The 27,545-nt window shown below is 41.5% G+C and overlaps 2 protein-coding genes across 2 annotated transcripts in view; one reads left to right on the top strand and one right to left on the bottom strand.

Moving 5' to 3' along the window:
• The window catches only part of ST7L (suppression of tumorigenicity 7 like), a 150,498-nt gene that overhangs the window by 112,895 nt on the left and 10,058 nt on the right, over window positions 1-27,545 (top strand). The window lies entirely within an intron of this gene.
• Window positions 21,556-27,545, bottom strand: part of CTTNBP2NL (CTTNBP2 N-terminal like) — a 54,515-nt gene continuing 48,525 nt past the window's right edge. Inside the window, exons 4-5 of the mRNA XM_060027313.1 lie at window positions 26,794-26,901; window positions 21,556-25,702 (exon numbers count right to left, since the gene is read on the bottom strand). Of these exons, the coding sequence (XP_059883296.1) occupies window positions 24,221-25,702; window positions 26,794-26,901 (1,590 nt within the window). The 3' untranslated portion in view covers window positions 21,556-24,220. The remainder of the gene's footprint in view (window positions 25,703-26,793; window positions 26,902-27,545) is intronic.

Raw genomic sequence — 27,545 nt, 5'->3', positions numbered from 1 at the left:
TAAAAAAATATTTATTTATTTTGGCTGTGTTGGGTCTTAGTTGTGGCATGCGGGATCTTCACTGAGGCATGTTTAGTTGTGGCATGTGAACTCTTAGTGTGGCATGCATGTGGAATCCCCAACCAGGGATCAAATCCAGGCCCTCTGCATTGGGAGTGTGGAGTCTTACCCACTGGACCACCAGGGAAATCCCATTTTCATTGATTTCTGCTCTAATTTTTATTATTTCTTTTCTTCTGCTTACTTATATTTGATTTGCTCTTCTTTTTCTAGTTCCCGAAGGTGGAAGCTTATATTATTAATTTTAGATTTTTTTTTCTAATATGTGCATTCAGTGTTATAACTTTCCCTCTAAGGATTGTTTTTGCTGCATTTCATAAAATTTGATAAGTTGTATTTTCACTTTTATTTAGTTTAAAATATTTTAAAATTTTGTCTTGTGATTTCTCCCTTGACCCAACTGTTTAGAAGTGTGTTGTTTAATCTCCAAGTATTTTGGGATTTTCCAGCTATCTTTCTGTCATTGATTTCTGGATTTTTTTAAAAAATGTTTATTTATTTATTTATTTGGCTGTGCTGGTTCTTAGTTGCAGCACGTGGGATCTTCGCTGCGGCATGCGGGATCTTCCTTGTGGCACGCGGGATCTTTGTTGCGGCATGCAGGCTCTTTAGTTGTGGCATGTATGTGGGATCTAGTTCCCTGACTAGGGATTGAACCTGGGCCCCCTGCATTGGAAGTGCAGAGTCTTACCCACTGGACGACCAGGGAAGTCCCTGATTTTTGGATTAATTCCATTGTGGTCTGAGAAAAGACATTGTATGATTTCTATTCCTTTAAATTTGTCAAGGTGTGTTTTCTGGCCCAGGATGTGGTCTGTCTTGGTGAATGTTTTATGTGAGCTTGAGAAGAATATGTATTCTGCTGTTGTTGGATGAAGTGGGCAGTAGATGTCAAATACAACCAGTTAATCGATAGTGCTGTTGAGTTCAATTATGTTCTTACTGATTTTCTGCCTTTTAGAGTTGGCCACTTCTGATAGAGGGGTGTTGAAGTCTTCAACTGTAATAGTGGATCCATCTATTTCTCTTTGCTGTTCTATCCATTTTTATCTCGTGTATTTTGATGCTCTCTTGTTAGGTATACACATTAAGGATTGATAAGTCTTCTTGGAAAATCGACTCCTTTATCATTGTGTTATACACCGCTTTATCCCTGATAATTTTCCTTACTTTGAAGTCTGCTTTGTCTGAAATTAATACAGCTACTCCTTTTCTTTTTTTATTTTAAAAGTTTTTTATTGAAGTATACTAGACTTGCAATATTATGTTAATTTTCCATGTGCAAAATAGTACTCCTGCTTTCTTTTTCTTTTTTAAAGTTATTTTTATTTATTTATTTATTTTTGGCTCACACTGGGTCTTTAGTTGTGGTATGTGGGATCTTCACCACAGCATGTGGGATCTTTAGTTGCGGCATGCGGACTTCTTAGTTGCGGCATGTGGACTCAGTTGCGGCATGTAATTTCTTTAGTTGCAGCATGCCTGGGGGATCTAGTTCCCCAACCAGCGATTGAACCTGAGCCCCCTGCATTGGGAACACAGAGCCTTACCCACTGGACCACCAGGGAAGTCCCCACTCCTGCTTTCTTTTGATTAATATTAGCATGATATATCTTTCTCTGTTCATTTACTTTTGATCTGTATGTTTCTTTATATTTAAAATGGGTTTTGTGTAGACAACATACAGGTTGCATATTGTTTTTTGATCCACTCTTACAATCTCTGTCTTTTAATTGGCATATTTAGACCATTGACTTTAAAATGATGGCTGACATAGTTGGATTGATATCTACCATATTTGTTTCTGTTTTCTATTCATTGCCCTTGTTCTTTGTTCCTGTTTTTGCCTTTCATTCTTTTTCTGCCTTTTATGGTTTTAATTGAGCATTTTACATGAACCCATTTTCTCTCTTTAGCATATCAATTATAATTCTTTTTTACAAATTGAAGGTTTATGGCAATCCTGCATTATCAGATGATGGTTAGCATTTTTTTAGCAATAAATTATTTTTAAATTAAGGTGTGTACATCATTTTTTTTAGACATAATGTTATTGCACACTTAATAGACTACAGTATAGTATAAACATAACTTTTATATGTCCTAGGAAACCAAAACATTCATGTGACTCACTTTGTTGAGATATTTGTTTTATTGAGGTGGTCTGGAACCAAACCCTCAATATCTCCTAGATATGCCTGTATAGATATATTTATATTTGTACTGCTTGGTGTTCTCTGAGCTTCTTGGATCTGTGGCTTGGTATCTGATATTAATTTGGGGAAATTCTCAGTTATTATTGCTTCAAGTATTCTGTTCCTTTCTCTCTTTCTGGTATTCCTCTTACATGTATGTTACACTTCTTGTAGCTGTCCCACATTTCTTGGATATTCTTTTCTGTTTTATTCTCCATCTTTTTTTCTCTTTGCTTTTCAGTTTTGGAAATTTCTATTGAGATATCCTCAAGTTCAGAGATTCTTTCCTCAGTTGTATGCCATCTACTAAATGTGCTCATCAAAGGCATTCTTTATTTCTGTTACAGTGCCTTTGACCTCTAATATTTCTTTTTGATTCTGTCTTAGAATTTCCAGCTCTCTGCTTACATTACATTGTCTGTTCTTGCATGCTGTCTATTTTGTCCATTAGAGTGCTTAGTACTTAGTCATAGTTGTTTTAAATTCCTGTTCTGATATTCCCAACATATCTGCCATATTTGAGTCTGTTTTTGATGTCTCTTCAAACTGCTTTTTTACCCTTTAGAATGCCTTGTAATTTTTTCTTGATAGCTGGACATTATGTACTGGGTAAAAGGAACTTCAGTAAATAGACTTTTAGCAATGTGGTGGTAAGATGTGGGAGGAGAGGAAGCATTCTATAGCCCTTGATTAGGTCTCAATTTTTTTAATGAGCCTATTCTTCTGAACTATGAGCTTCCCAAGTGCTTCTCAGACCACCCCACTCCCCAACCCACCCAGTTACAAGGGGAAAAATGAATAGAGTGGGCTAGATTTGGGTATTCCTCTTTTTCCATATGGAAGACTAGAGTGTATATGAGTTGCATATTTCCCTTTCCCCTGTTCAGTTAGGCTCCGAAAAAACACCAGTTTAGGCTCAAGTGAAATAGTTTTCTCCTGAGGGCAGGCCTTGTTAAAAACGCTCTGAAGTGTGAGGTAAAAATGGTAAAGTAGGAAGACCCTGAGCTCACCTCCTCCCATGGGCACACCAAAATTACAACTATTTATGGAGCAACTGTCAATGAGAATGACCTGAAGACTAGCAGAAAAGATCTTCTGCAACTAAAGATATAAAGAAGGAACCACAATGAGATGTAGGAGGGGCAGAGAGCATAGTCAAGACCCACACCCCCAGGTAGGTGATCCACAAGTAGGAAGATAATCACAATTGCAGAGGTTCTCTCTAAGGAATGAGGGGTCCAAACACCATATCAGGCTCCCCAACCTGGGGAGTCCTGCACCGGGAAGATGAATGCCAGAACATTTGGCTTTGAGGGCCAGTGGGGTTTGATTTTGGGGAAGCCAGGGGGCTGTAGGAAACAGAGAATTCTCTCTTAAAGAGCACACAAATCTCTCACATACTCCAAGACCAAGGACAGAAGCAGTAATTTGAAAGAAGGGTCAGACACACTTGCTGATCTTGGAAAGCCTCCTGAAGAGGCAGGAGGGAACGGGAGCTCACTATGGGGATATAGATACTGGTAGCAGCCATTTTTGGGAGCTCATTCTATTACGAGGACACTGGAGCTGGCAAGCACCATTTTGGAATCCTCCCTCTAAGTTTTTGTTTTTGTTTTTTTTTAATTAATTAATTATATTTATTTTTTGGCTGCGTTGGGTCTTCTGTTGCTGCGTGCAGGCTTTCCCTAATTGCGGTAAGCGGGGGCTACTCTTTATTTCGGTGCACGGGCTTCTCATTGCAGTGGCTTCTCTTGTTGCGGAGCACGGCTCTAGGTATACGGGCTTCAGTAGTCGTGGCATGTGGGCTCAGTAGTTGTGGCTCACGGACTCTAGAGCACAGGCTCAGTAGTTGTGGCGCATGGGCTTAGTTGCTCCGCAGCATGTGGGATCTTCCCGGACCAGGGCTCGAACCGTGTCCCCTGCATTGGTGGGTGGATTCTTAACTACTGTGCCACCAGGGGAGTCCCCTCCCTCTAGCTTATTAATGCAGGGATCTGGCCCCACCCATCAGCCTGTTGGCTCTAGTCCTGGGAAATGGGACAATCAGCTAGCTGGGTGGGGACACAGTCCCACCCACAAGCAGGCAGGCTGCCCTAGACCACCTTGAGCCTGCAACCATCCCAGGACCCAGCCACACCTACCAGAGGACCCAGGACATGGTCCCACCCACCAGTGGGCTGGCACTAGCCCTGGGACCCCTGGGACTTTGCAGCCAGCTCTTGGGACTTGGCCCTGCCCACCAGCGGGCTGACACTAGCTCTGAGACCCAGCCTCACCCACCAGTGGGTGAGCACCAGCCCTGGGACCTCCTGGGCCCTGGCCCCACCCACCAGCAGGTCCATACCAACTTCAGGACCCCCCAAGGCCCCTGAAGTCAGAGATCCTGGGACCTGGGCCCACCCACCAGTGGTCCGGCCCTGGCCTCGGGACCCCCTGGGCCTCTACAGCCAGCCACCTTGTGACCTGGCCCTGCCACCAGTGGGCCAGCACCAGGACTGGGACTCCCCAGGCAATACAGCTAGCTGGGCTAGGACCGAGCCCTGCCCATCAGCAGCTGGAAACCTCTGCACTAGGCAAAACCTGACAATCAACTGGGCCAGGATCCAGCCATGCCTATAAGCACACTTATAGTAGTCAGTCCATCACAACAGAAGGGCCCACTCAGCTCATATAGGGGACACCCCAAGAGCATATTGCTCTGCAGACCAGAAGGGAGTGGCACAATACATTTAAAGGGATGAAAGGGAAAAACCTACAACCAAGAATATTCTACCTGGCAAGGCTATTATTCAGATTTGAAGGAGTGATCAAGTTTTACAGATAAGCAAAGGTTAAAAGAATTCAGCACCTAAATATAAGACTGGAAACTGTAAAGCTCTTAGAAGAAAGCATAGGCAGAACGCTCTTTGACATAAAATGTAGCAGTATTATTTTGGATCTGTCTGCTAATGCAAAGGAAACAAAAACACCAAATGGGACCCAATTAAACTAAAAAGCTTTTGCACAGCAAAGGAAACCATTGACAAAACTAAAAGACAACCTATGGAATGGGAGAAAATATTTACAAACGATATGACTAATAAGGGGTTAATACCCAATATATATAAACAGCTCATACAACTCAAAATAAAAAAAAAAAACCTGATTTTAAAAATGGGCAGAAGACCTGAAGAGACATTTTCCCAAAGGAGACATACAGATGCCCAACAGGCTTATGAAAAGATGCTCAACATCATTAATCATCAGACAAATGCAAATCAAACCACAATGAGATACCACCTCACACCCACCAGCATGGCTGTCATCAAAAAGACCACAAATAACAAATGTTGGTGAGGATGTGGCGAAAAGAGAACCCTTGTACACTGTCGTTGGGAATGTAAATTGGTCAGCCACTATGGAAAACAGTATGGAGTTTTCTCAAAAAAACTAAAACTAGAACTACCATACAATCTAACAATTCCATTCCTAGGTATTTATCCAAAAAAGACAAAAACACTAATTTGAAAAAACATGTGCATCCTTATATTCATTGCAGCATTATTTACAATAGTCAAATACTGTATGATATCACTTATATATGGAATCTAAAATCAAAATTAATGAACAAACATAAGAAAACAGAAACAGAGTCATAGGTACAGAGAGCAAATGGGTGGCTGCCTGAGGGGAGAGGAGTGGGGGAATGAGAGAAATACGTGAGGGAGATTAAGAGGTACTAACTTTCAGTTACAAAATAAACAAGTGTGGGTATGGAATGTACGGTGTTGGGAACACAGTCAATAATTATGCAATATTTTGTATGGTGACATGGTAACTAGACTTATTGTGATGATCAGTTTCTAATGTACAGAAACATCTCATCACTACATTGTGCACCAGGAACTAATAGAGTGTTGTAGGTCAATTATACTTCAAAAACAAATAGACAAACAAACAAACAAGCAAACTCATAGAAAAAGAGATCAGACTTGTGGTTACCAGAGGTATATGGTGGAGGGAATTGGATGAAGGTGGTCAAAAGGTACAAGCTTCCTGTTATAAGATAGATAGTAGGGATGTAATCTACAACAGAATAAACTAACACTGCTGTGTGTTACATATGAAAGTTGTTAAGAGTGTAAATAATAAGAGTTCTCATCACCAGGAAAAATTTTTTTTTCTCTATTTCTTTAATTTTGTGTCTATATGAGATGACGGATGCTCATTAACCTTATTGTGGTAATTATTTCATGATGTATGTAAGTCAGATCATTATGCTGTACACCTTAAACTTATATGGTGCTGTATGTCAATTATATCTCAATAAAACTGGAAGAAAAAAACAACAAAACCCAAAACCAAAAAGCAGACAAAACCCCAGAATGGTCTGGGGTATTTCAAAACAGTTAACCTTTTCCTCCCCCTACTGGAAGCATGAGAAGATTTTTCTCCGATAATCACTGTAAGAATCTGGTGGAGCTCCTAAAAATAAAACTCACAAAAGTGTGAGAGGGTCCCTCTGACTGGGTCCCCTCAGAGTCTTTAATTCCCATACTTGTTTCAGGACTCCGTTTCCACCTGGTTTTCTCTCTTTTTTTTAACCTGTTTTTTTTTCATTCAACATAATTATTTTGAGATTCATTCATATTGTTGCATGTGTTGATCGTTCATTCTTTTTATGGCTGAGTGGTATTGTATGGATATACCACAGTTTATTCATCCATTCACTTGTTGGTAGATATTAGGGTAATTTCTAGTTTTTTGCTATTACACATTGAACATTATTTTACAACTTTGGCATAGACGTGTACTTATATTTCTTTGGGATAAATACCTAGAAGTAGAATGGCTGAATCATATGGTAGGTAAGTGTATATTTAATTCTTAAGGAAACTACCAAACTATTTTTCAAATCGGTTGTACCATTTATACTCCTATGAGCAGTTCCTGTTGCTCCACTTCCTCATCAACACTTAATATGGAAGGTCATTTTAATTTTACCCCTCTAAAAGGTGTGTAGTGATATCTCATTGTGGTTTTAATTTACATTTTCCTAATGACTAACAATGTTGAGTATCTTTCCAATTACTTATTTGCCTCTTGTATGTCTTCTTTTTTGAAGTATCTTGTAGAACATTTTCCCCATTTTTATTGGGTTGTTTTCTTACTATAGAGTTTTGAGAGTTCATTGTATATTTAGGATGTCAGTCCTTTATTAGATATGTGATTTGAAAATATATTTTTCTAGTCAATGACTTGTCTTTCCATTCTCTTAATAGTGTCTTTCAAAGAGCAGAAGTTTTTAATTTTGATAATGTTCCAACTTATCAATTTGTTCTTTATGGATGGTACTTTTGGCATCATATTAAGAAATCTTTGCCTAGCCTGAGGTCACAAAGATATTATCCTGTTTTTTCTACAGATTTTATAGTTGTAGGTTTTACATTTAGATGTACAATATATCTTGAGATAATTTTTATATATGGTATGAGGTATGGATCAAATTTTAGTTTTTGCATGTGGATGGATATCCAATTGCTCCAGAACCATTTGTTGAAAAGACTATACTTTCTTTATTGAACTGCTTTTGCACCTTTGTCAGAATCACCTGATTACATATTCAAGGGTCTATTTCTAGAGTTTCTATTCTGTTCCATTGATCTGCTTATTTTTATGCCAATACTACTCTGTCTTAATTAATGTAGTTTTATAAGAAATCTTAAAGTCAGGTAGTGACATTTTCCAGTTTTGCTCTTACCATTCAAAGTTGTTTTGACTATGTTACTTTCTTTGTATTTCTGTAAAAATTTTAGAATTATCACTTTTTACAAAAAAGCCTGTTGAGATTTTGATTGGGATTGCATTAAATCTAGTGATCAATTTGGGGAGAACTGGCATCTTAGCAACATTGTCTTCTGATTCCTGAAAACAATATGTCTCTCCATTTATTTAGGCCTTTTTCAACTTCTCTCAGCAATGTTTTGTCGTTTTCAATGTATAAGTCCTGTGCATTTTTTGTCAGCTTTATCCTTAAGTATTTCATATTGTTGATGCTATTATAAATGGTACTGTTTATTACTATTTCCATTGCTAGTAAAAAGACAATTGATCTATTCTGCAACCTTGATAAATTCACTTATTAGTTCTGGTAGTGTTTTTAAGAAAAATAGACTCCATTAGATTTTCGACAATTATATTTTCTGCAAAGACAGTTTTACTCCTCCCTTTCTAATCTGAATACCTTTATTTCTTTTTCTTGCTTCACTGCACTGGCTAGTACCTCCAATATATTTGAATATAAAAGTGGTAAAAGTGGGTATTAATGCCCTATTCCTAATCTTAGGGGAAAACTGTTTAGTCTTTTATGATTAAATTTGATATAAGCTGTAGGTTTTTTCTTTGATGTCCACTATCAGGTCAAGGAAGTTTCCTTCTATTTCTGGTTTGCTGAGTTTTTATCTGAAATGTATGTTGGATTTTGTCAAATTCTTTTTCTGAATCTATTATTTTCACTAAAGATCTGCATTTATTTTCCTCAAAGCCAAATACTTTGACATTTTACCAGTTGTCTCAGACATTGGATTTGATGGATAATTACAATAGCCACATTTCAAAAATCTGTTTTTTTTTCCCTTGAGAGTAAACTGTATTAAAGTTACTTTCCAGAAAATATATTCAGTAAATATGATAATGTAGTAACAAACTTGGGCTCATAAGCCTTTGAAAATTTTGAGTAATCTTCAATGATGTTGATCAGGAAATTCTTTCACTGATGGAATCACTTCTCTCATCTCCAGAACTGTATCACCTGGGAATATTGACATGATCATATAGTTTTTCTTTTTTGAATTGTTAATATGGTGAATTACATTGATTGGTTTTCAAATGTCAAGCCAACCTTGAATTCCTGAGATAAACTCAAGTTGGTCATTATGTATTATCTTTTTATATATTATTGCATTTGACTTGTTAAAATGTTAAGATTTTTTGGCATGTTTGTTCATTAGGGAAGTTGGTTTGTATCTTTCTTTGTCATGTTACTGCTTGGTCTTATAGAGTGAGTTGGGAAGTAATCCAATCTCTTCAGTATTCTGGAGAAGTTTCTGTAGAATTAGTATTTTGTTTCTTTGAATGTTTGTAGGATTCATTAATAAAACCATCTGTGCCTGGAGTTTCTTCTGTGGGAAAGTTTTAAACAAAGAAGTCAGTTTCTTTAATATGTGTGGGGCTATTCAGATTACCTATTTCTTCTTGAGTGAGCTTTGCTAATTTGTGTCTTTCAAGGAATTTGTTCATTTCATATGTTATTAAATTTATTGATATAAAATTATTTACAATATTCCCTTTAATAACTGTGCAATCTGTAGTGATGGCACCTCTCCTTCCTGATATTGGCCATTTGTGTCTTTTCTACTTTATTCCTAATTATTCTGGTTAGAGTTTTGCCAATTTTATTGATCTTAAAGAACCAGCTTCTGGTTTCATTGATTTTTCCCTATTGTTTTTGTTTTCCATTTCATTGGTTTCTGTTCTGATCTTTGTAATTCCTTTTCCTCTGCTTACTTATTTCTACTTTCTTAATTGACTTTAATGCTTTTTTTCTTTTTTAATGTAGACTTTTAATGTTATAAATTTCCCTATAAGTGCTGCTTTATCTGCATCCCACAAATATTGATACGTTGTGTTTTAATTTTCATTCATATACAAATATTTTCTAATTTCCTCTCTGATTTCTTTATTGACCCATGGACTATTTAGAACTGTGTTATTTTCCAAATATTTGGGGATTCCCTAGAGACCTTTCTGTTATTAATTTCTAATTTAATTCCATTGTAGTCAGAGAACATGCTTTCTATGACATAAATCCTTTTAAACTTACTGAGACATTTTATTTTTTTAAATTATTTTTAAAATTTTATTTATTTAATTTATTTATTTTTGGCTGTGTTGGGTCTTCATTGCTGCACACGGGCTTTCTCTAGTTGTGGTGAGTGGGGGCTACTCTTCTTTGTGGTGCACGGGCTTCTCATTGTGGTGGCTTCTCTTGCTGTGGAGCACAGGCTCTAGGCATGTGGGCTTCAGTAGTTGTGGCACGTGGGCTCAGTAGTTGTGGCTCGTGGGCTCCAGAGCACAGGCTCAGTTGTTGTGGCGCACAGGCTTAGCTGCTCTGCGGCATGTGGGATCTTCCCAGACCAGGGCTCGAACCCATGTCCCCTGCATTGGCAGGTGGATTCTTTTTTTTTGCGGTACGCAGGCCTCTCACTGCTGTGGCCTCTCCTATTGTGGAGCACAGGCTCCGGATGCGCAGGCTCAGCGGCCATGGCTCATGGGCCTAGCCGCTCTGTGGCATGTGGGATCTTCCCAGACCGGGGCATGAACCCGTGTCCCCTGCATCGGTAGGTGGACTGTCAACCACTGCGCCACAAGGGAAGCCCTACTGAGACATTTTAATGGTCTATCATAGTGAATGTTCTTGTACACTAACAAAAAAATACATGTATTCTGCTCCATTTGGTTGGAGTATTCTATAACAATTTACCCTATTTCTGTCTTTCTATTTAAAGTGGATTTCTTGTAGGCAGCGTATATTTGGGTCTTGCTTTTTTTACACAATATGACAATCTCTGCCTTTAATTGGGTTGTTCCGACCATTTACATTTTAGGTGGTTATTGAGATTGTTGGTTTTCAATCAACAATCTTACTATTCTTCTATCATTTGTTCTTTGCTCTCCTTTCCCCTTTTTCTTTGTTTTGGATTATTTTTTATGATTCCATTTTTTCTCACTGATAACAATTTATTATAATCCATTGGCAGCACACAGATATTAATGAAACCAGAACTATGTCTACAAAGAAGTGGGCAATGATATGTAGCCATTCTATGGGGAACTGTGTGTACTTAATCATCATCACATTTTATTAATTTCTTGATCCCTTGCTTGTGCTGCTCAGTATCTTTCCACAGGGGCTAAATCTCCTTTATGTGATGAGTGATCTCATCTTCATGGTGTTTCTTCAAGGTTGACAGTTGTTCTCTAGTCTGTGCTTGGAGTCATCCTTCCTCTTCAGCCTGTTCTCTCTTTCCAAAGGCCCCAAGGGTCTCCTGGATGGCATCCGCACCAGGATGGAAATTTTCTGACCCTTTGGGGCTGAGACCGTTGAGAGTTGAAGCTTAGGGCTTGCATAGTTCTGACGTTCCACATGCCAAGCAGCATCTGCGTCCATACCTCCATGACTGACCTTGTTGTCAGTGCAGCCCCTCTCCAGTCATGCTATGACTTCGGTTTTACGTCCTTTGCTTTGTTTTGTTTCTTGGCCGTTGCTTTAGGGCTTACAGTATACAACTTTAACTTATCATGTACTTCTTTCATATATTATACTGATTCACGATAGTATAAGAATCTTACTTCCATTTCTTCTCTCTCAGCCTTTGTGCTATTGTTGTCATACATTTTACTTCTACATATTTTATACACCCCACAATTCATTGTTATAAAATTGTAAAGAGATTTAAAGAATAAGGAAAACAATCTTTCAAATTTACCCACATAGTTACCATTTCTAGTGCTCTTCATTTTCCCTTCCTTGTACAGCTAACGGAATTTGTATTTCTATACTGCAGGTTTGCTGGTGATAAGTTCTTTCAGACTGTGCATGTTTGAGAAAAGTCTCTATTTTGCCTTTGTTTTGAAAGGTATTTTCACCAGGTATAGAATTCTAGGTTGACAGTTTTTTCCTCAGTACTCTAAAGCTATCACTCCACTGTCTTCAGGATTGTATTGTTATCAAAGAGAATTCTGCTGTAATTCTTATCCTTGTTCATCTGTATAGAATATGGTCTTTTACCTCTGCTTGTTTTGAAGGTTTTCTCTTTATCACTGGTTTTAAACAATTTGATTATGATATTCCTTGGTGTACTTTCCTTCATGTTTCCTGTGCTTGGGGTTCTTATTTTCATCAAATTTGGAAAAATTTGGCCATTATTTGTTCAAATATTTTCCTTCAGGGACTTCAGTTATATATTGTGACTTGAATTTGTCCCAATGCTCACTGATATTCTGTTCACTGTTAAAAATCTTTATGTTTCATTATGAATGGTTTTTATTGGTATTTTTTCAACTATTCCTTCCATACTGTGTAATCTGCTATTAATACCATCCAATGTTTTTTTCCATCTCAGATAGTGTGGTTTTCATTTCTAGAAGTTTGAGCTATGTCTTTGCTTTATCTTTCATGTCTCAAATTAACAAACTGAATCTTTCCTCTATCTCCTTGAACATAAGGAATACAGTTATAATAGCTGTTTTAATATAATTATATACTAATTCTACTACTGTGTCATTTTTCATTAATTTTCAATTGATTGCTTTTTCTCCTAATTATGGACCCAATTTTTCTGCTTCTTTGTGTGCCTGGTAATTTTTGATTAGATGCTAGATATTGTGATTTGAACCTTTTTTTAAATATAATTTTTTTAAAAATTTATTTATTTTTGGCTGTGTTGGGTCTTCATTGCTGCACGCAGGCTTTCTCTAGCTGTGGCGAGTGGGGGCTGCTCTTCGTTGCGGTGTGTACTCCTCTCATCGCGGTGACTTCTCTTGTTGTGGAGCACAGGCCCTAGGCGTGTGGGCTTCAGTAGTTGTGGCTTGCGGGCTCTAGCGCACAGGCTCAGCGGTTGTGGCACACGGGCTTAGTTGCTCCTCGGCATGTGGGATCTTCCTGGACCAGGGCTCGAACCCGTTTCCCCTGCATTGGCAGGTGATTCTTAACCACTGTGCCACCAGGGAAATCCCTTTTTTTTTTTTTGTAGCCATGCTGTGTGGCACGTGGAATCTTAGTTCCCTGACCAGGGATTGAACCCATGCTCCTTGTAGTGGAAGCGTGGAATCTTAACCACTAGACCACCAGGGAATTCCCTGATTTTAGCTTTTTGGGTACAGATATTTTTGTTTTCCTATACAAATTCTTGAGCTTTGTTCTGGGATGCAGTCATTTGCAAATAGTTTGACCCTTTTTTAGTTTTTCTTTTAAACTTTTTTTTAAGGTGGGAGTAGAGCAGCACTTAGGCTAATTTTGGCCCACTATAGAGACAAAGCCTTCTGAGTGAATACTCTATCCCATGTTCCAGGAATTATGAGATTTGTCATTCTGGTTAGTGAGAATGAAAACTACGCACAGTCCCAGGAGAGCTCTGAGTATTGTTCCCTCTAATCCTTTCGGGTGGCTCTCATTGGCTTTTGGGCATTTCCTCACATGCATATGTTGATTAGTACTTAGTTGAAGACCCCAGAGGAATCCTTTGAGGATCTCAGGACCTCTCTCTCATTGCATCTCTCTTGTCTACAATACTCTTATCTTCCAACTCTCAGCTTTATCTCCTGTACTTAGGGAGATTGCCAGGCCTACCTTGATTCCCCTTTCACTGCTGGGTCAATCATAGGACTCACTTCATTTGTTTTCCATCTCTATCCTTTGTTGCCTGATGTCCAGTCTCTTGAAAATTGTTGTTTAATATATTTTGCTCAGTGTTTAGTTGTTTTAGATGGGAGAACAAATCCAGTCCCTATTATTCCATCTTGGTCAGAAGCAGAATTTTCTAAACTTTTAAAAAACATATCTTTTGACTCCATACTCTAATCTTTGTATTTATGGTGCATTTATACTTGTGTGTACTGCATTATTGAATATTTTCCTGACAAAAGAGAAATTTTGTTTTGACTAGCATTGATGAGAAATTAATTGCCCACTTATAATTTTACACATCTAATAATTGGAAGAATTTTCTAGAGACCAGCTTCTGGCTTCATACATTTAAAACATTGTTTGTCCTCCATTTCCCATTTTACTTTTAGGGCCAGGTTCTATAAGGTATATTTATATCAATACAACCTTTGGTGCTTCTCCTTCACATCATTATGCAAGGTGAGGCAGCACAATGCTTGATAGGACCACTCCTGGAGGCCATTTCTACACTGGGATGGCTAGTAAAAACTCAACTATACACGAAAGTGACTGCAAACCACATAAATATATTTTACTCAAAAAATAACCCCTTATTCAATTTACCTTTAGCTAAATTCTCAAAATGCTGTGGCCACCACTCCAAGGTCACCCAACACGGGGGAAAGTGTGATGTAGATGCCACCATGAAAAGAGACAGCAGTCTTAACTGACTACAGTTAAAATACTTACTTTTGCAAATTTTATAAAAACATATGACCATATGAACACATTGCTTGGGCCCTTCATGTTTGGAAGGGGCTGTGCCAATCATGGTCCTTGAAGCTTAACTTCATGGTAAGTCTGCCTCTGCTCATGATGCCTCTTTGGTTCAGGCTCCCAGTGATCCACCAAATAGAGCCCAAATTCTTCTCCTGGGCGGACTGGGCCCTTTCCTGAACCCATTTACTTCTCCAGATCCACACTCCCACCCAGACTTCTCACCATGCTGGTTGGCAACTCGGTGCATTGCATACATTTTTCTCATTACCTGGAATACCCTTAATTGCCTTCTTTTCCTGGGAGCATCTACCCCTCCTTCAAGAGCAGATTGAGTGTCATTTCCTCCGTGAGACCATTCCTGACTCCACTGGGGATTGTGTCACCACAGCTTATTCCTATTTTTATCTTTTTGATTTTTCACTCTTTTCAGAAGCAGAGGAAAGCTTCATTCTTTGATCAAAGAATGGAGAGGTGTGAGCTAGTGCTCCTGAGTACAAGATCTCCCTGAAAGGCCTTCAGCAGGGCTGTTTTATAAGGATCTTGTCAGCGGCAGGAGGATGGAATTCCGGGCAGTCTGGCACAGCTGTGCTGCCCCTGACACTCACTCCAGATCACAGTGCCGGGTGTGTGTCCCTGCACACAGCCTGCCGCCGCCATCTTGAATTGCAGTGTGTGCTGGGCATCTCTGCACACGACCCGCCGAGCTCAAGTGTCGGGCACAGCCATTTTGCTGAAGTGCTGGGGGACAAGGCCTCTGCACTCGGCACCCTATGAGCAAGTGAAACTGGTGTCAGGACTTACTGAAGCTCGGGTCCTTTATGTCTCATGAAGAAGGAATTCGTCGAGAGGTAAGAAGTAGATTTACTAAGGGGACACACACTCCATAGAATGTGGTCCGTCTCCAAAGGCTTGAGAGCGGCCTCCAATTTTTATTATAGTCCGCATAATACCGTGTTTCGCATTGTCTCTCCCACCAGCATTTAAAGCCCCTAAGGCCCTGTAACTTATTTATTTCTCTATCCCAGTGCCTAAGTCAGTGAGTTGTACCTAGTAGGAGCTAATGTATGCATGTTTGAACGAATGAAATCTCTTTGTTTTCCTCCCACAGAGTGCTGGCTCTTGCTCACTTATTTGTCTTATTAAGGTTTTTGTTTGTTTCAGCATAAACAGTAAAGGAGGAGTGAGACATTTTTGAAACATACTTAAATGAACGAATGAATATATAAATAAATGTTGATAGAGTCATCCTGACCCTCGTGTAACAAATAGTTATGGATGATCTACTATTAGGAGCTACATAATACTAGTAGCTATCGCTTTCTGAGTGCTTACTTATGCCCTAACTAGTTTGGAGTCTTAGATTTGCTCAGTTAAGGCTCACAATCCTATGAAGCGGTTTCTGGTATGCCCTGCCCTTCTACTAGTTTGGGCTTCCATCCGTGCCTAAGGCAGGGACTGTGGCTGAGCTCCCGACTAGGCCATCAGGGAGGTGGCAGAGCGCGGATGTGGGGAGGGGACGCACCCCGCCCGTGGCAGCAGGTCTGAAGCGGGTCCCTTCCAGACCGCTGACCCGTCCTTTTCTAAGGAGGTGGGTGTGCGGCTACACCTCGGTGTAGAGAGAATCTTAGCGACTGAAACACCAGGGGGCGCTAGCAATTCAGCTTTCCGATGAAGGACGGGGCTGCCGTGGCAACCTCTCAGCTTCCTCTCTGGACTCGCAGCCCTGGAGCCGCCCTTTCGCCCGCTGCTTCTTTTCACAAAGGCTGCAGATCTGCAGACTACTCACCCTGTGCTACGTACTTGCCCGGTTTATCTCATTTAATTCTCACAAAACCCTAAGAGGAAGGTTCTCATATCTTCACTACATTGATGCTGAAATGAAGGCTAGCGAGGTTAATTGACTCGCTCAAGGTTACACAGAGGATGGCAGAGTCCTTGTTCTGAACGACTTTTCTTGCTCCTCCTACTTCTGCATCCCCACGTCCTACGTACATAGATTATACACATACCCCTATCAGCGCAAACCAGGATCCTTCTCCCTTCTGTTTATTTAAATCCGATGTCTCTAGACCCACAGATTTCCCTGCTCTACTGAACTTCATAGGCACTTGGGGCCTCATCACGCACTCGGGGCACCTGCTGCCCAGCACTGCCCTGAGATGTCACATCTGCAAGGCTTGTTCCCCCATCAGTGTGTAAATTCCAGCCTTTAGCATGAGGCTTCACAGAGAGTCAGTGCTTAATAAACATAACCTGAATAAGTGACAGGCAGGCACATAAAATGTGTGTGTGTGTGTGTGTGTGTGTGTGTGTGTGTCCTCAATATAGCTCAGGGTCTGCAGAGAGACAGCAACAACAAAAACCTGTTGAAAATATGTGAATGAGGATTTAATAGTTTAACATTACTATTTTGCTCTACCTCCTTTATGTTTGTATCCAGCTGGGACTGAAAACTCCCAGAAGGTAAGGATGAGGAATGTTCGCATGCGTGTGTGTGTGTGTGTGTGTGTGTGTGTGTGTGTGTGTATGTGTGTAGGGGGGGTACTGGGGGAAACCGAGGAGACTGGGGCAGAGCTTTCCCATGGTGAGAATAAGGCTCACATAGAGTATGTGTGTGTGTGTGTGTGTGAGAGAGAGAGAGATGCCAAGATCTGAGTTAGAGCAGAAGGAAAATGAGCCCTGAATAGGAGCCTTGTGTGTGGCCCTGTGGTGCTGACTCACCAAGACTCAGGAGAGGAAAATACACTAGGGATGAAGAAGGGGCCTGTATGTTGTGGCCACCACCGTACCACCCTGAGGACACCCTGTCTGCTCTGAGGCCCAAATGGTCTTGAAAGGCTTTGATTTGGGTTAGGTGGGCTAGGAGTGGGGAGTGGGCACTACAGAGAACGGAGATGGGTAAGTCTTTTGAGAATGCAAAAGACCCTTCCTGGGAGAGCTATGGGTTTGAGTTCAGGTGGGAAAGGAGAAGCACGACGAGGAGGTGTCTCTCCCCATGTATTCAGTCGCCCTCTCCTCCACAGGCAGGTGTGGCAGGTCAGATTCACAAGCGGGGAGGGATAGATGCTCATGGCTTCAGTGGCTTCTTGTCCACACCTGAGGAACAAGACATGCCTTATGAGTAAGTGCTTCCCAGAGCTGATGCTACCGATGGAGGCATGGCCTGGGAGTAGAAGCTCCACAATCCTCCCCACTCCCAGCCTCACCTCAGCCGTCAAACTGGTTAAGAAACAGGAGGACAGGATTTTTGCGGCAACCAGGATGGCAAGCAGCCCTAGGCCAAAAGGCAGAGGACAAAGCCCAGGTGAACAGGATCAAAGGTCAGACATTGTAGAGCAACAGGTGAGAGGAGGAAGGAGTGCCCGAGGGAGCAGCTAGGGCTGGGCTAGGGATTCTGATCCCAAGTCTGCTAGGGAAGGAGTGGGTAGCTGAAGCGGAAGGAGGGAGCCAGACTGACTTTTCAACCCAGGCCTCGTTCTCCTCATCTGTAGGACGAGGGAGCTACAATCAAGGGTCTCTAAGCTTCCTTCTCGCTCTAACACTTGATGACTCCATGTGTGTAGGTGATCATCCCCCTTTCTCCCTACCAAAGCCCCCACTCCTTCAGTGTCCTGTTCCTAGCTCAAAGTCTCAGAAGAAAGCTAGTGAGTCAGTGGATTCATACTTAGGTGTATGACTGACCATAAGCTAATATTCTGAACTCCCCAAATGTATTACATAGTTTTGACTATAGTATGGCCACTGGAAGGAGAGTGGACTTGAAGGCCAAATGGATGAAGGTTTGAATCCCAGCTGTGCCGCTGAATCTCAGCCCTGCTCCGCTGTAGGACCTTGAACAATGTACTGTGCCTCAGTAGGTATTCGTTACTTTATGGGTCAAGCAGGAATAACCTGCCTCTTTTAGTAGTTGAGTTGATTAAATGAAGTAACACATGTAATATACCTGATTGAGAGCTTGGCACCAAATAAAATACTCGGAAAATGTGTCCACCCACCTTTAGAGGACTTAACCATGGCTAGAAAGAACAGAGTCTGAGAGATTAAGGTGCAAGAGGCTTACCAGAGAGAACCCTTGGGATCCACAGCAAGAGAGGGGAGGGGAGGAAAATGGAGGGGCAGGAAAGCCGAGCTGCAACACAGTCTCAGTAGAGGGTTCAGCCAACCCTACAGGGGGTTTTGAAGCTGAGATGTCCCTTCAGAGCTCCCTTGATTTGGGACAAGGAGGCCAGGTCTTTATATTCCATATCAATCAATCTTTAGATATGAACAGCCCATGGATGGAGATGTGACCTTGGTCAAATTGCTTTGTTTCAGTTAAGGCAATTCCTGTAAGGGGCTTATAGCCAAGGGCTGTTTCCTGTCAGCATTTTCTGCAGCTAGGAAAATAAATCTTTCATTCCTGAAGGGAGACCTGAGTGTCTGCCATGTTGAATTAGTGAGTAGGACTCTTGTCAGGGATAAGGCCTGTTGCTACCCTTCCCAGTAATTTCTCCAAGCCAACCATTTCACAGTGGTGTGCAGAGCCACGAGCCCTTCCCTGTGCCCCTCCAGTCTAACAGCAGCACAAGTAGTCACACCACTGGGAGAAAAGGGGAAGCTGCTTCTACATCCCTCCAAGCGAATCACTTGTAGATGTTCCAGAAGTACCCACTGGATTCTTTTCGAAGCTCGTCTTTTCTCTTTTGCTTATAGAGATTTAGAGGGTAGGAGGGGGACATTTATGTGTAACGCAGCAAGGTCCTTTCTCAACTTGCCTTTTGCCCGTTCCTAGGTCTTCCCTACAAGTTATTTGAGAATGTTTTGCAGAGTGCTGTGGCCTGAGAGCTCCTTCTTATACCAGCCCGAGCCCTTGCAGAGAGCACACCACATTGCTGTCTGTCTCCCTGAAACAGGACTCAGCTCTTTTTTTTTTTTCGTGGTATGCGGGCCTCTCACTGTTGTGGCCTCCCTCTCCCGTTGCGGAGCACAGGCTCCAGACGCGCAGGCTCAGGGGCCATGGCTCACGGGCCCAGCCGCTCCGCAGCATGTGGGATCCTCCCGGACTGGGGCACGAACCCGTGTCCCCTGCATCGGCAGGCAGACTCTCAACCACTGCGCCACCAGGGAAGCCCAGGACTCAGCTCTTGGGGCCCTCTTGTGCCTCTCTGTCTGGCCTCATCCTAAGACCAAGACAAGCCAACTGAAACATAATGCAAACACAGGGAGATAGTGCAGAACTCCAGGTAAGTAATGCTTTGGTGAGAGGAGTAAAGATACTTGCTTCTTTTCTAGTTAACTTTTTCCTGCCCACAAAGATCTGTTTTTGCTAGGACCACCTTTAACGACCCTAAATGGCATTTAAACCCCACTTGCATTATTCAGTTGTCTCTGGTAACTTTCTGTGTTGTTGTGCACCCCCCAACCAGAGCGTGAGTACCTTGAGGTTTTCTACGGTAGCCACTTTGGTTTCTGTCTCATCTTAAATATCTAAGAAACATGAGTTGCTTGAGGGGAATTAAGATGTTCTGTTTTTGTTCCATTTACTTGACCTGATAAAGGTCTCTAGGTTAGGGTGGTGGTGGAGTAGCATGATGTCCTGCAAGGTTTAAACCTGCCTCATGCTAAGAAGCAGCCCAGGCACTTACCTTGAGCTCCACCTTGGTCTACTCATCAGAATCTCCAGGGGGAAGGGCCTGGAACTGGCGTCATGAGTGACTCTGGACATTCTCATTTGGGAAGCAGGTAGTGGAAAGAGCAAAGTACTGGGTTTTCAATTCAGGCCCTGTCACTTACTAAGGTCTCTACTACAAATCTGGTCTTCAACTACCTCACGTGCACACTGGGGATGATATAACACCTCACAGCACCCTTGTGCAAATTAGTAAGGGAATATGTGTGTGGAATCATTAACATGGTGCTTGGAATCCAAGTAGGCACTCTTGACTCCGAGTATCATTGACATTCTAGCAAAACAGATTCTAGAGCTCAAGACATCTCCTTAGGTTAGAGGCAAGTAAGTTCTTGTGAAAGAACAGGTATGGGCTATGAGGCACTATTTCTCGAAATGTGATCCTCAGACCACCTGCATCACCTGGCCCCTAGGCCCAATCCCCAGGAATCCTTATTTTTAGCAGGATTCCCTTAAGCACAATAAAGTTTAAGAATCACTACCCCAGTCTCCTTTCTCCTCCTTTACTTGCACCAATGAACTGGCCATTGATATGTGAGCAGATGGGTGGACAGGCTCTCAAGTTTTCTCAACTAGTTTTATATCAATTAAATTAAAATTACTCCTGTGGAACAAACAATGCTCATTGCCTACCTCTGATGCATTATGAAAACACAAACTATTTTGAAGCAGCATTTCTCAAAAGACATTTGAAGTTCTGTTTCAAGGGCTAAGCATCAGAAGCGCTCTTTATAAATCACACACACACACACACACACAAATCGACAAGGCAGCATTGCTGAAGTGAGGCTGTTATGAAAAAATGGATATACCCTGTGTTTGTTGAAATGATCATTAATTGGCTTAAATGCTGGGAACTTAGATATGTAAACATCCACACTGTTTGAACATCTTTTGTACATCAAAGGATTTTCAAGTGCTTTTGTCTGGCTACACTAGCATTTGCTAACAGTGTAGCAGCAACAGCACTGGACTAGGAGACAAGAGATGCATTAGTCATTTGTAAAATGAGAGGGCTGGACAAGATCAGGCGTTCTTAGAGCACATGATTCATGAATGGCGTCAGGGTCTCTGGACACCGTGAAGCCATCAACCAAATTTTGCACATAAGCATACACATTTTTCTGGGGACAGAGTCTAGCTGTTTTTAGATTCTCAAAAGGTCCAGAATCCCCAGATGGTTTAAAAATTACAGACTGGATTATTGTGAAGACTTCTCCCAGCTCTAAGATTCTAAGGAAAACCGATGTCCCAGCTCCTTTTGGGGTCTAACCTGGATGGGTCACTGACTTCGTTTGTTTTTTTAAAGCCAGGAGTGAGTGCTCCCTCTTCACCAATCTGCTCCTTCCCCAACAAAATCGGCCCTGTTGTGCAACATTCTTCATTTCGTACAAACAAGACTATTTTTTGCCCAGACGGTAGGATTTAACTTGTTTTAATGAAGCCTCTGCTATAGAAACAGGCGAAGACTTCTGCACGGTACATTTGGCTTTACACACGTTAAGGACTAGTTAATGCTTGTGCTATGCACTGCACAGCATTATAATCTGTTGACCAGTAACATAGCTTTTGCAACACGGGTTAAGACCAAAATTGTGAATCACAGAACTTTTACTTAGCACACACACAATCTACAGCAAACTTAAATACTAATCTATAATACCTAACTGGATTATTGGATCCATTGCAGTATTGTGCTTATTTATCTCAGAAGATAGGCAACTAGCAAAAATACACATTTCTTTTGCATTTCCCCACCCCCATATTACACTGTAAAAGAAATACATTATTCAGTGCACTTCCTAAGAAATAAACTTCCTTATAGTATCTCTCTCTCTATATATCTATGCCAAAACAAAAGAAGAGCACAATGCAATTTGTAAGATTACCATTTAAAGCAAGAGGTAATAACACTCTGGGATTATAGCCCCCTCTTCTGCTTAGAAAGTTCAGCTATTTTATCATCCAGTTCATGTGACTATGCACGGGAATAAAACTTAATGCATGATTGCTCTGGGAAGTTTAAGATAACCCCTTTGTCATTTGGTAGACACGCTGAGGCATTAATAGTATTTGAACTTTTTGATGTATTGTCTTTAGTCAAACCATAAGCTGTGCAGACACCAATATACTCCATAGTCATTTATCTTGATTTCCATCACTTGCTTTTCCCCCATCAACTCATGTTGGATTAAGAGGAAATAGATTTAAATTATAGCAGGTCAGTGGCTGCTGGATAGATGTTGGCTAGAAAAATGTATGTGAGGACACCAAGGCCTCTTCATCCTTGTGGACACAAAATCATGTACCCACCATGTCTGAGCTGGGTTGCAGACAGTCTTGTTTGGAAGAGAAGAGGAGTCATTATACTCTGCGGAGTTTGTTGGCTGTGCTAGCCAACAGGTTGGAAAGTCTGGAGGCTTCTGTCCTCACAAACTTGCTGTGATGGAAATGACCGAAGTTTCTAGAATGAAAGAGGCTGCAGCTTGGCAGCTTGCAGGCTAAATCCAGCTGCAGAAGTGTTTAACTAGCAGTATTTAAGTATTTCTGGATCAGTTCTTGATATTTAAAAATGAGAATGTTTCTCATGAAAATTTGGATTTCATAAAAATTTTAGGAGCTGGTAACCCGGGTCTAGCATTCTTGCATGGCAACAAGCAGCTGAAACTGAACAGGGGATGCCCTTTGTAACGGGGCTTGGGCACTTCAGTTTGCTACAGCTCCCACTGCTCCCAGCTGTCACACATCACTTGAGTGACCGACCTGTTTCACTCATTTGTATGACCAGTTGAGTTTTGTGACACTGGGTTGGTTTGGCCTTGTCTTCTTTTGATGCTGAAGACCTGATTTCATTTGAAATTTTCCCCTCCTGGTGGACAAGAGTCCTCCTGTGATTGACTGGGTCCCAGCTATAACTAGTTGTTTTGGTAGGTAATCTTAACATGCATTTCTACTCGTCCTTTATCCTATATTGCAAACTCCAAAGATACAATCACACTATTATTTATGTGTTTAAGTGTGTGTATGTTAAACACGTAAAAGGGGTGTTTATCTATACAGATGCATGTATACTTCCATTTAGGCAAAAGTTAATTTGGTTCCACAGATAGACACAGAGTGCTGGCAGCTTGGAGAAAAGTGTAACAGTTTGCTAAAACCTGTATAATTCTGACTTATAATATTACAAAGACAGTGAACTTTAAGTTATTGCTTTTTCATTACAGAATAAAGATCTCATTCTGTTGCAAAACTTTTATACAGAATGAGTAACCATTTCCTATTCAAGTAATAGCAAACGGAATCAGAAGTTCCTTACGCAACAGTAGATGCCTGAAGATATTTTTGAAGGATATGTGATTTCACTGTATTCAAAAACTTATGCAGGAAACTGGGAGCGATGTAATTTTTCAAAAGTACAAGAAAATCAGCACCCCAACTGCTTAATGTTCAGGAGGCTTTCTCAAGGGCTCTATAAAGCTCAGCTTTGTGGCGAGTTCACACCCACCTTTAGGATTCCCATTCTACTTATGCAGCCTTGTTTCTGAACACAAAGCTTGTATTAAAAAACAGTAAAAGACGATTAAAAGCAGTGTTGGTTTCTAACATTCAGAATTCACAGAGGATCTCATTTTTTGCAGTTAAATGATCCATTTTGTGTTACTGCTGCAGAATCACATTCATATGGCAGTCTAATTTCAGGCACTTTTATAACATGTTCATCTGGAATAAAAAGTCTGCATGAGCCACTTCCACATAATTCAAAATGAGTGTTGAGTGATTCTAGTCTCCAGATAGACAGGAAATCACCACCTGGTACTCAGTTAGCTTTCTCCATCATAACACGATGGTGACTGCAAAGCTTAGACATCTTTGAGGTGCCCTTCTAGCTTTAGCACAAAGATGTGAATCATAAAAATCCAAACTACTTAGTTTCTACCTAAAAAATACAAAAAGGTGAAATACACTAAATGTATTATACAGATAGTTTCAGCTACTATCAAAATAAATAACATGATCTGACTCAATGGTTTGACTCTGAGCTCTTGGATGAAATCTGATGGAATGTCAAATGTGGAGACTCCCTCCTAGGGACTAGCTACTGGTAGGCAAAAGTATCTCAACGTCCTTGCCATTGGCTACGACAGCATTAGAAGAGCAGCTGCTGGCAAGGTCTTCTGTGGTGGTCAAAGAGGATGCCTGGGGATGATGTTTGGTCAGTGGAGTGGCAGCAGATGGAGAAGGAGTGAGGCCAGGTTTCTTGGGTGGGATGGGTGGAGGGTTTCCTCTCTCAGCTCTGGGGACGGTAGGGGACTTGATCCCTGGAGACAGGGGGCTCAGAGGACTAGACACTTTGCCTGGAGTAGGTGAATGGCTGGTGTCACCTCTTGGGCTGGCAGTGTTGGCCAGATTTCGATAGTCTGTGCCAAAGGGAGAGCTGTTGGGAGACACGGGCTTGATTGGTCCTTGCTGGCTAGTGAATCTGGAGAGCACCTGGGTGACTGTGTTTCGGGCCAGCTGCTTGGCGGCAGAGTTGTCTATGAGGGTTGGGGATAGATCCCTGGATGGAGGGCTCTGTAGACCACTAGCTTGTTGGTCCTGATCTGCTTGGGACTGAAATTTGTGCCGAGCTGCATGGAACCGCTGGTTGATCCCTACTTGGTAGGATGACTGGTAGCCAGGGCTGCTAGCTGATGACCCCAATAAGCGCTTAGTTAGTACTGGTGAAGAGCAAGGAGAGGATGTGAGAGAGGAAGAGGCAGTGCTGCTGGGAGACAGTGAGCTCCCACTGGAAGGGAGGTGACCAGACGCTGAGACTGGAGTCTCTATTCCCACAGGACACCCACCATTCTCTACTGCTTTCTCTTGGGCCAATCCCACAGGCTTCTCTCGTGGAGGCGCTTGGTTTTCTACACTGCTGCCTGTAATCAGCTCCTTGGTAGTTTGCATTTCTGGGTCAAAATGTCCATTGGTTTTTGCATAAGAGTAAGCAGGAGTGGTGGGACCAGGCAGCCCTGTGGCTGTTACCTTGGCCGTGCTGCTCCCATGGGTTCTTTCTGCCTGAAAACTCTCCGTTTGGCAAAATACGGACACTAGCACAGGTGGCTCAGTTGCTGTGCCTTTAGACAGGGTTACTGGTTTCTTCACTTGCGCGCTGGGGCTACTTTGCTGGTGCAAAGCCTCTAGGTCCTTCACTATCTTCTTCAAACTCTCCATCTCTTCTTTCAGAGTTCTGGTCCGGTTCTCTTCTCGGTTCAGCTTTGCTCTCAGTTGTTCCCTCTCAATGTCAAACTCAGACAACTGCTTCTCCACCTGGGCCTCCGTCTGCAAGCCCCGCTTCCTCTCAGCAGCCAGCTCTTCCTCCAGCTTGCTCACCCGGCTCTTCTCCTTCTCTAGTTTCAGGCTCAGCTCTCCCGCCTTCTGGCCCTCCTCGGCGGCCTTGTTGGTGGCCTTCTTGCACTCGCGCACCAGCATGGAGGAGAGCTGCTTGTGGCGGGAGCGCTCCTCTTCCAGCTGACTGGAGAGCTTCTTCTGCTCCTTTTCAAACTTTTTCACTTGGGACTTTTCAAATTCCAACTACAAAAGAATGCCACCACACATCTTGATTAGAGTAAGGAAACAAAGAGATACTGAAAAACTGTTATCAAGTAGAGTGCATCAAGCTAGCTGTTTTCTGGCACATGGGATTACCATGTATGCCATGTGCTTACATCAAATATTCAAGTATCAGAACACCTAACATAAAAATGTACACACTACGACTTAATCTTTCTCTGATGATTTAGGAGGCACTTCTAGTTCTTATTGTCTCAGGGTTATTAGTGGGAATCTGAATCATCATTGTGTTTTATGTTATGGAAAGTTCAGGGGATCAGAGCCAATTGAAACAGCAGAAAGGCATATCAACCAGATGTTGTGCTGAATGCTGCTGAAAACTTCTAAAGCTTCCGTAATAATTCTCTCTGGTCTTAAAAACAAACAAACATTAAGTAGCTGCATTTGAATCATTCTTCTTATACAAATGCCATCTGCTTTAATCATCATCCCAACCCTATTTAAGGCACAGAGTGAGAGGGAAAGGGTCGAAGGAACCCTTTTAGTCAGTGTTTTTCAAACTCTGAGACTCATTCATGGACGGCAAAACCATTTAGTAAGCCGTGATCAGAAATAAAAGAAAATGAAATAGAAGTGAAAATATCAATGTGTATTATAAGCAGTAAGGGTTATGTATAATTTCATGAGATTTTTGTTTCAGGCGTATGTATATATGTGTATATATACTGGGTTGTGATGTAAAATGTATTTCTTACTAGGAGTCCTAAGTCAAAAAAAGTTGGAGAGTTCAAAGTTAGTGTTCCCCAAAGTGTGTTCTATGGAATGACAGTCCCATAGTGAATGATCTATGTTAAAAGATTTTACGAAAACATAAATTTGCTAAACACAGAATACCCTATCTTGTTCTTGAAGACTCACAGCGTGCTTCTGCATACTAAAGGGTCTAACAAATTGGAGTTAGAAACCTCTTTAACTTTAATCCAGTAATTCCCAGACTTATTTGACCACAAAACCCCCTTTTTTTGAGCAACACCAATTTACACCCTGCAGAATAATCTTCAAGAAATGCTACTCTAGGCAAATGCTGCTCTGAGCCCCTCCACCTTAATTACCTGTTGAGTCAGCCGCTCTCTCTCCTTCTCCAGCATGTAGGTGACATCATCTCCTTCAGCTGTGTCCTGTGCATGCCTTTGCCTTTCTTCCTCAAGGTCTAGGATTACCTTTAAGGAATTAAAAAAAAAAAAATCATTTTCAAATATCAAGGAGTCACACTTAGAATACAATTAAATACTAAGTGTCTTTCTAAGCACCCAAGATCATTCCATAGATAAATAAATAAGTAAATCCCAGTCAGGGCCATCAAGGAGCACACTGTCTAGAAGGGTGAAAGATACGTAAGCTATGTGCTAGGAAACAATACGGTACATACTTATCCGAGGTAACACGAAGTGGCATGTAAATAGAAGAGAGCAACTCATCAGCTGCAGGGGCTGACAAGGTTTCAGAGAATTAATACAAGTTTGGTGGGACTAGGGGACAGATGTAGGTGATGAAACAAGGCAGGACCACGGAAAGCTGAAAGCTGAGGCTCTCCCTTGATGTTCCAATCACTGGAGGTACCAGAGAGTGAAGCCTAAAATTAAACATTTCAAATAGGTGACACCCTAACTGTGCCTTGCTTAATCAATGTATGCATTTCGTGTACAGTAGATAAGAGGAGAAAAGACTCTCTTGACTTTATCCTGCATAGGAAAAGGCTCAATTATTGAGATCTTAAGTGGAGATTTTTCACAAGGCTTTTTTCTTTTTTTGCGGTACGCGGGCCTCTCACTGTTGTGGCCTCTCCCGTCGCAGAGCACAGGCT

This window comes from Delphinus delphis, chromosome 1, assembly GCF_949987515.2.
Source record: "Delphinus delphis chromosome 1, mDelDel1.2, whole genome shotgun sequence".
Lineage (NCBI taxonomy): Eukaryota > Metazoa > Chordata > Mammalia > Artiodactyla > Delphinidae > Delphinus > Delphinus delphis.
Note: the sequence above shows the minus strand (reverse complement) of the source record. Positions and strands in the feature narration are given on the sequence as shown.